Source organism: Euprymna scolopes, chromosome 22, assembly GCF_053919585.1.
Source record: "Euprymna scolopes isolate OS-2025 chromosome 22, ASM5391958v1, whole genome shotgun sequence".
Classification (NCBI taxonomy): Eukaryota; Metazoa; Mollusca; class Cephalopoda; order Sepiida; family Sepiolidae; genus Euprymna; species Euprymna scolopes.
Window position 1 is genome coordinate 98,160,561 of NC_136503.1, and position 10,168 is coordinate 98,170,728.

The 10,168-nt window shown below is 35.4% G+C and overlaps 1 protein-coding gene across 1 annotated transcript in view; it reads right to left on the reverse strand.

Moving 5' to 3' along the window:
* Positions 1 to 9,052, reverse strand: part of LOC145243560 (lysosomal leucine aminopeptidase-like) — a 73,991-nt gene extending 64,939 nt beyond the window's left edge. The window contains exon 1 of the mRNA XM_080106536.1: positions 8,821 to 9,052. Within this exon, the coding sequence (XP_079962662.1) occupies positions 8,821 to 8,893 (73 nt within the window). The 5' untranslated portion in view covers positions 8,894 to 9,052. The remainder of the gene's footprint in view (positions 1 to 8,820) is intronic.
* Between the last annotated feature and the right edge of the window lie 1,116 nt (positions 9,053 to 10,168).

Genomic DNA, 10,168 nt, shown 5'->3' on the forward strand with positions numbered 1-10,168 from the left:
ATAAAATAGGCAGTAGCAAGCTATACGCAGGGGACGTAACTCCGAAACGAATATTTTAGATTACTTGTGTCATGGCTACAATATGCTTGGCCTTTTGGTCAAGATCAAAGTGTAGTATCTGTTCTTCAGATGCTGCACTTCTATTTTTTGTTCTCTTTCGGTGGAGGAGAAATCCTTCACGGCTGAGACAATTTTTATTTTTGTACCTTTTCTCCACGTTAAAAAACGACCCTGGTGTCTAACTCTGTCCCGTGGGGAGGCATAGTAAATAGGTACAATATTTGTTTATAACGATAGTTTTTTGTTTTTTCACTAAAAACACATTCGCAGTTCTAGTTGATGAATTTTCGTAATTTTTTGACACATTACAATTTTCGACACAACAATTAAGTACGTTATATGTTTTTTTGATGTTGTTTAAAACGATATATTTAAAAGATCGATTTGTCGACTATAAACGACAACGAATGCGACTTCCAATCACGAGTTCAAACTATCATGAAACCCGTGACGGTGATTGATCAAGTTTCAAGACGAATAATGACCTTTGACATATTTATACTTATTGCATGAGGAGGTCATCGGGCACGTGTACAAAGCGGAGCGACAGATAGATTTCTGAGTGCTTTATTCAGATTGGCACTTATAGCGAAAAGTGACAAACCAGGCCGTGATTCTCTAGAGAAAATAAGGGGAGATAATCAGTGATTATCACGAGTTTCTACGTGCATTAGAGTTGTCTGCCCTTGTCCATCGACCCATTAATTGTAATATGGACGGGTTTTTTTACCCTCATCGAAACAAAGCAGAATTTGATTTCAACAAAAACTGGATTTCAATAATAAAAAAAAAATTCAATAAAAAAAATTTGCATTTGAATATAATAATAATAATAATAATAATAATAATTGCATTTGAATAATAATAATAATAATAATAATAATAATAATAGCATTTGAATAATAATAATAAAAATTTGCATTTGAATAATAATAATAATAATAATAATAATAATAATAATAATAATAGCATTTGAATAATAATAATAAAAATTTGCATTTGAATAATAAAAAATTGGATTTGAATAATAAAAAAAAAATTATCAAATTACGTGATTTTTTTTAGAATTTTTCATCTTCGTTCTGTGACTGGTTAGTACAACATTTTTTTTTTTTTTTTTTGCATTTTCTTTAATCTCACTTGTCTGTTTAAACGTAGGCAACGGATTTTCAAGAGATCGGTATAATTTTTAAGCTCGACCCTGCTTCGACAAATATCGAAAAATTTGCTGAAAACATTAATTTTTTTTTTTTTTTTTTTTTTTTTTGACATGGGTGTCACCGCTTATCAAGGCCCAGAGGCCACTCGAGGATAAGGTTTATAGGTATACATTAGTCATTCTGATTTTAGCATAGTAAACAGTGGGAATTTTGTAACTTGGATTACTTAGGGGGACGATTCAATTAGAACTTGTTCACCTTGGACTTTTTCTTTTTTTTCTTTTTTTTTACATAGGCATCAACACATTATCAAGGCCAAGAGGCCACTCAAGGATAAGGGTTAAAGAGTGTACTGTAGAAATTGGACAATATAATAATCATTAGTAATGAAAATTTGGTAAATTTGATAACTTATATGGAACGGCTCATCAAGAACTTATTTACGTTAGACTTGAACACAACCATATTGTAGTCAGCAGGAAAACGGAAGACAATTCCCAGGCGTGCAGTTCTAAGAAAGAAGCTTTGTTCATGGAATCTACGTTTAGGTTTAGGCACAGATAAAGAGTGGGGGGAATTATTGATAGTGTTTACAGCTAGACGAGTGTTTCTTGTGAAAGTTTGGCGAGAGGGGACCATAGATTGAAGCTCAGTCGAACACTTTCCATGAAAATAACGATACATCAGAGACAAACTCGCAACATCTCTTCTGTGAGATAAAGGTTGCAAGGAAGAGAAAAGGACATCTCCTACGAGGCTACGAAGTCTATTTTGAACTCTATCAAGGCAGGCCAAGTCCTTTCTAGCAGCTCCTGCCCAGATGTGACAACAGTATTCCATCCTTGGACGTACCTGGCTCTTATATAGATAGAGAATAGCATCAGCAGTGAGATATTTACCGGATCGATAGAAAGATCCCACCATTTTTCCAGCGGCCTTGGCAACAGATTTGATGTACGTGTTCCATTTAAGATCAGGAGTAATGGTCAAGCCCAGAATCTTGTCAAAACTTGAGGCCTCCTGAAGACGAAAGCCATTCATTTCAATTGATGCCAAATGGGGATCAGAATGTTGATGATGTAAAGAGAGAAGCTTGGTTTTAGATGCATTAAAAGTAACCAGCCACTTCTTTCCCCATTTTCCCCACTGTACTATGTGCTCAAGATCAGAGGAGAGAGAATTGGAGAGAACTTGGTCGTTTACTGTCTTAGATGTGCTACCATAAATGGTAGTGTTGTCAGCATAAATGTCTACAAATGATGTAAGGATGTGATTTGGAAGATCATTAATGTAGATCAGGAAAAGAGTTGGGCCCAGGATGGACCCCTGAGGGACACCGGCATTAATACTGTGAGCTTCTGATTTTTGCCCATCAACTACTACTCTTATGAACCTATCAGAAAGAAATGATTTAATAATTGAGAAGACATTTCCAGCTATACCATAGCTAGAGATCTTATGAAGTAAACCTTTATGCCATACCCTATCAAAGGCTTTAGATATGTCAAGAGCAATTGCAATAGAAAGGTTGTCTCCGTCGAGAGATTTGCTAATCCTATGAGATATAACTGTAAGCACATCTGCTGTAGATCTAGCAGAATGGAAACCATATTGAGTGTCACTAAGAAGGTTATTTTTGTTGAGATGGTTGATTACTTCTCTATTTAACATAGATTCCAGCAACTTACTCATGACGCACAGGAGACTTATTGGCCTGTACTGAGAGGGGGATGAGCGATCACTTGAATTCTTAAATACAGGGCATACTGATGAAATTTTCCAGGGAGATGGGAAACTATTCTCCTTAAGACAACGTTTAAACAGTTTTGTAAGTATGGGCGCTAGTTCTCGTTGAAGTTTTTTGAGTACTATAATTGGAATACCGTCAGGGCCAGTTGCTTTACTGGAATCAAGGTTTTTGATTAGCTTGGCAACATCACGTACAGATATACGTATATCACATAGCGTGTTTTCTGATACAGGAGGAAATATTGGGGGTTGGCGGCCTTGATCGCAAAGAGTAGAATTAGCTGCAAAGTTCTTGACAAAGAGTTTGGCTTTGTCTGATGCCGACGAGATTACCTCAGGTCCATTGATGATAGTTAGGATGGAGCACACGCTTCTGTTCAGAAGTCTGTTTGCTATTTGCCAAAACTGGTGGGAACCAAGCCGCTGCTCAACTTAACAGATTGAGCATACAACTCTCTTGCATTCTTTATTACTTTCTTACAATGGTTGCTGGCAGTCCTGAAAGCGGCTTTAGTTTCCATACATCTATTACGTTGGAAACAGTGGAAAAAGTGATTTCTGTGCGCAATGGCAGCAGCACATTCTGGAGAGAACCATGGCTGGCTGTTAGGTTTTTGCTGAAACTTTTTCGAAGGTATGAAACGGTCAATACCTACAATTAACCATTCCGTCAGGTCTTATTCTATAGAGAACACATCCTTTTTAAACATGGAATGCAGAGGTAGATCAGTTATAAATGTACGGAAGCTATCCCAGTCAGCCTTAGTGTATCGATATACTGTACGATGGAGAGGTACATCTGGGGACTTATTACATTTCATTTTTATCTCAATTGATACAACAGAGTGGTCGGAAGATCCAAGAGGCGACAGAACAGAAACTGAACATAGTTCAGGGCAAGTTGTGAGAAAAAGGTCTTGTAGGCTCGCATACTGGCCGTCATTGTCGGGCACACGGGTGGGTTCATGAACAATCTGAGTGAGGTCATAGGCAATGGAGAAATCATGACAGAACCTCCCCTCATCATCGGTCTTGTTTGAGTGGGTCAACCATTCGACGTTGCGAACATTGAAGTCTCCACATACGCGAATGTTAGCTGAAGGATAAGCAGATAGGACTTGGTCAATTTTCTCAGATATGCTTTTAAAGATAGTAACTCCGCTGTTGTGGGGGCGATAGAGAGTAAATATAAATGCAGTAGTGTGAGCTAAAGCAACCCGGAAGCACATATAGGGTAAGTTAGGATCTTCCCTGTAGATGTCCCTACCACATGGAAAGCTATCTTTAATATAGGCACATATTCCATGCCCATGGCGATCTTGGGGGTCATATCTCCCCTCGACTGGGCACTTTTCTACGAGGGGGAGGGGGATTTCTCCGCTGACATTTTTGCAAGTCATTCAAAACTTGCGTCAACAACGTCCCATAAAAGCCATTTCGACCGCTTGTGACATCACAATCATGGTAGATGCATCGATAAGACCGTTTGTTTTTTTCACCTTGTTTTCCTCCGGCGTGTTACGGGTTTGAGCCTGCTTGCCTGCCTACTACCACTTTTTTTTTTTTTGCTTAACACACCTACAAGCACTCGGGCAACACCGAGCACCCAGGCTAGTCTATAATATAAAAGGCAAAATATGTGTATGTATTTTTTGTGTATGTTCGCCAAAGGCTTTTTTCGGGGAGGAGAGAGGAAGAGGCTCAGGCCCGTTACTGTTTCTTGAAATTATATGCTACCTAGGTTATACTATCTATGATTTACGAAACGAGATTGCGTCTATCTTTACTTTCAGTTTCGCCATTTTTTATCACTCGCCGCGTGCTTTTCTATGTAAAAAATTTGAAACTGAAAGCAAAGTCATTCTCGGAATTTCGTGCCAAGATATCAAGAAAGCTTTGATCAATGTGTGTGTGTGTGCTGATCATAGCTCGTATGTTCTAGGGATTTATCAGCACCCATATGCAATAAAATTAAAACAAAAGAAAAAGATTTAATGAAAAAGAACTTTATTAAAAAAATAAATTAACAAGAAAAAAAAAAGAAAAGATTATTATTTTTGAAGGGCAACAACTCGCTAAAAATTATCTCCCTTAGATCATAAAGAAAGTATTTCTTTATGCATTGTGTTTTGAAATGGTTTGCTCTATACGTATATGTGCTTTTCGGTCAACAAACTCAAAGAATAAATAAAAACTTTACCAGAATCCAAACAGCAGTTCTTCCTTCAGTGAGATTTGTTTTTTTTACGGCCTTTATGAGGAAGCCGGAATTCGGACGTTGGTTGCCTATGTGTACACCCCAAAAATATGTCACAAACTGACTTTACCCACCAATAGCGTTTCTTTTATATGAGTTTTGAAAGGAACTTCCTGGAACGTCATATCGAATAACTGCGATTCATTAGGACACTTCCCTTTTTTTGTTTTCCCCAACATCTTCGCAGGGGAAACAAACAAATACACAGAAACTGGCTTGCAGCACCAAAGTTAAGTCACGTGATGTTTGACCTCATTAAATTCACGCACCTGTCAATTAAGTTTGTAATTGTTAAATTCAAATGCTTTTCAGTTCCTGGATGAGCGGTAAGATGTTTTTTCACACTTTCTTTTCCACCACCTTTGCCTCAAGGCTTCAGATTCGAGCCTACCTCCCTACCAAATCTTTTTTTTTTTGTTTTTCTTTTACACTGACAAACACGCGGGCAACACCGGGCTACCCCGCTAGTCTATAATATAAAAACGAAAATGTGTGTGTGTTCGAGTGTGTGCATTTTTTGTGTATGCCCTGGCAAAAGCTTTTTTGAGGGCGCACTTGTTAGGGTTACTCATTCTTAAAACTTTTTATATACTATCTAGATTATAATATTTAAGATTTACGAAACGAGCTTATGTGTATCTTTAATTCCAGAAACTTTTACACGCTATTTTCGAGAATTTTTTCACTCGCCGCATCTTTCTTCAGCTTTTCAGTATAAAAGCGTAACTGAATAACCATAAACAGCTCCCTGGCACTCGTCCAGAAAAGCAATGAGGTTTGATCAATGCAGGGGAAATCCCTTATATCAGACAATTGCTATACATTTGGACACTCCCCTATTTATGGAAAATCAACATCTTGTAGGAAATGCAGACACTGGCTTGCAGCCAAAGTTTAGTTTCCCCATATGGCGTGATCTTTGACCTCATTAAACTCATGCATTTAACTTTTAAATTGTTTAATTAAGATGCTTTTCATTCCTCTCCCGTCATGGCCAAGAGGGTAAGATGCCAGTTCCCCCCCCTCCATTTCTTTTCCACCTTTTTTTTTTTCTTTTACACCTCAAAAACACACGGACAACGCTGGGCACTCCTGCTAGTCTATAATATAAATCTCACCTGTCTGTTTAAATGTATGTATGTATGTATGTATGTATGCATGTTTTTATGGCTGCCTAAAACTTTCAACAGAGGCGACGGATTTTCACGAGATCATTATCATTTTTAAGCTCAACCCTTTGGACAACAAATATCGAAAAATTGGCTGAAAACTCCTTCACCCTCAACTGGGCACTTTTCTACAGTGAGGGGGTCGCCTATTTCGCCAATATTTTCGAAAGTCATCCCCTCTTTTCGATTGACTAGCCTTAATTTAAACATACGTCACTGACATTAAATGAAATAAGACATTGATTTTTGTACGCGCATAAAAATCAATATCTTATTTTATTTAATATTTTCCTACTTTTTTGGTTATTTACAATAAAAGATTAGCTCCACGTTATCTTATAACTTCATTCCCGCTCCCCACACACACGTTTTTGTGCGCCTGTTAACAAATAGGGTCTTATTTGCCGGCCCCAATTTTAAATGCGATATTCGTTTTTAGCACACCCAAAAACCCATAGAGAAGTTTTTAAAAGTAGGTTGTGCGTTGGTCAACCAGGTCATATTTACCAAAAGTGAATTCATTTCATTGTGTTATTTTCTTTCCAATTAAATCCTCTCCCCCCCCCCAAAAAAAAAAAAATGAAGATCTACTTAAATGGCGTTTATGAATAATAATATGAAAAGAGAAATTATTTCCCCACTTTTCGCCACGAAAATTGAATTTATTGTGTTTTTTTAGGTTTGAAATTTAAATAAGTAAAGCAAATTTTCACAGAATGGGAAACTAGAGAAACGAGCAAATGAAATACAGACCCAAAATGAGATTTAAAATAAATTCAAATCATTTTAAAAGAAAATAAAATGATTGCTTTTATTTTCCAAAGCTAAAGGTTTTTAAAAAAACCTTTAAGGTAACATTAAAAAAAAAAAAAAAAAAAAACGAATACAACGAGTTATAAATAATAATAATAAAACTAGACAAAATACGGTTAAAAACTCTCAATATATGTTACCGTGACATAGGCTGATATATTCGGTGGGTTTTAAACAGTACTTTGCATATTTTTTATTTTTAACTCCTTTTCCCAAACTTACCGCATCAAAGAGAGAGTTAGGCGCCATTTTAAATCTTCCAATATATCGGTAAACAATGTATGTTTTTCGAGCTGAATAAACATGTTACATTAAATAAAAACGCTAAAAACATATCCAGTTAGGTAGAAAAGTAACTTATCTTGCCTTTGATAATATTTATTTGTTATATATTTGTTTTTTTTTGACAACTTTTTCGAATCTATGTGTACAGTAATACAAACCCAACGAAAGATTGTTTTTTTTTTATATAAAAATAACATTTTTAAAACGAAATAATTTAATTTTTAAACGAAAAAAGTCAATCAACCTTTTTAGTATTTTTTTTATTTATTTATTTTTTATATAGTTGAACTACTCACCGTTTACATTGGAAATGTCGATTTTCGGGTATGCTTACAACGAATAAACACCAATCTCCCCATGTTAAGAACGGCTTTTGGAACAGATACCCCTCACCCTTGTCAGCATACCCGAAATGTGAACAATGAGTTGGATGTAATATAAAAATGTACCGAATTTAAAACGGAACGAAATTTAAAATTTCCGTTCCATTTTTACAATAACCGTACAAACAGCATTCTCCGCACGTTTTACCCTATTTTCAAAACAAAAAGACGTAAAAATCTTCAATAAAAAAAAATTATTTCATAATGTAAGGAACGGAGATGCCATATTCCAAAAATCACGTAAACTAATCAGTTTTGTTTTTAATTTTAACTAAGAAAATGAAATTTTATGACGAAGCGGGACGTTATGGTTTGTCCGGCTATGATGTATAAATAAAGGGGGAGACAACTCAATTCGAACTATCGAGGTCAAAATCAGCTTTTTCATGGATACACTTCAGTGTTAAAAATCGTAATTCTTATTTTCTTAGCTAAAAAAGAAAAGGGACTACTTTATCAATTTACGTGATTTTTGGAATATGATACTTGCGTTCCGTGACATATTAAAGATTTTCTGTATTTTTAATTTAATTCTGATAAGAAAAAAAAAAAAAAACGGTGCTAGTACAGAGAGTGATATCCGCGCTATTTTTTTTTTTTTAATCGTATTTCCAAGCTTAATTAAAGTTTATGTTTTTTTTTTAATTCAATTGTAAGGTTGAAGTATAGAATAGGTACAAAACACCCTCCCCATGTTAAGAATGGCTTTTTAAATAATAACGTTATTATGTACGTCCGGATCACTCTCTCTTCACTGTGCACTAGTACCAAAAAAAAAAAAAAACTCAAACATGCATGCGGTCCGTTTTTGGGGGTTTTTTTTTTTTTTTTTTTTTTTGCGAAATTTGTATTTTAATTTTATCCCCTCCCCTCACGTATTCTGATTTTACAAATGAATACCGATTTTTTTTTTTAATAATAAACGAAATGGTTGTAAAACTCACCGTTTGCTGTTTGCATAGAAATAAGAAGAATTAACCCGGCAGACAGGCCGCAAAACAAGTGCCCGTTGGCCATAGTGTTGTAACACGCACAGAAGAAAAAGTGAAATTGTAAATAAACGCAAGAAGAAAAAAAAAATCTGTGCGCTTGTCACGTGACACAACTTGTTTTTGGTCACGTGACTAGCATCTGTTGATGTTGTTGTTGTTGTTGTTGTTGTTGTTGTTGCTTTTTGATTTTATTAGATTTTTTTTTATTTATTATTTATGTAAATTATTTATTCAAGCTATCTATATCCGTGAAGTCGACGCGAACCAAACAATGAAATATTTATTGTTGGCTTCACACAAATGTTCAAAGTATATTTTCCTTTTGGGATGATGACATACTAACAGGAAAACCCAGCGTTGCCCGGGTATAGATATAGTGCCGACTGGATGGCTTATATAAAAAATAATTCAAAATATAATCATAGTTACATTTTTTTTTTAAATATAATTTTGGAAAAATTCATTATAGTTTTCCCTTTCAATATTCGAATAAATAAATAAATGTGTATCAAAGTTACATATAGGCGAGAAATACAGATACACAAGATCCTGTCTGATAGTTGTATGAATATGGGTATCAATGAAAAAAAAAAAATGTCCAACACGATGCTATATTTCGAAAGTGATTTTAAAGCCTTGAAACTGCCGGTTATGGTAACATAAGATAATTACAAAAAGGGTAATGTCCCCTTTTCTTCTAAAATAATTATCTCCATTTGTTCATGATGCTGAATTTGCTCCCTTTAATCCCCAAATAACCCTTTTTGATTGGCCAAGAAAAATCTTCTTTGACCAATCAATTTAGCAGTTAGTTGCAAAAAAAAAAAAAAAAATCTTTCAGGTGTTTTTTTTACTTTAACTGCAACTCAACACCCACCTTTAAATTGACGACTTTTAAAGGTTTTCGGGTATGCTGAAAACGAATATCACTTTTAAATTTGGGGCAGACAAGTAGTTTTCTGAACGATCAAGCAAATGTTGCACTCCTTGCATTGACGCACTGTTTAACATATCCATCATGTTCACCCTCGATGTCATCGTCAACATTAAAGATGCCTTCTATGGCTATCTTCAAGTTGTTATGGATAAAATTCCATCACGAGGTCTTGTGGTTGTCGCAGGTGATTCTAACGTCCGCACAGTTTTTGGAGAAGCTAATGCAAGGCACATAGTTGACGACAATTTATGCACAGTCTTGAGTTTGTGACAATTGATGACATGCTGCAGTTTGAGACAGTTCCTATTTACTCATTTCCCCACGAGGGTAGAATTAGAGACAAGGTTCAATGTGAGGAAAATC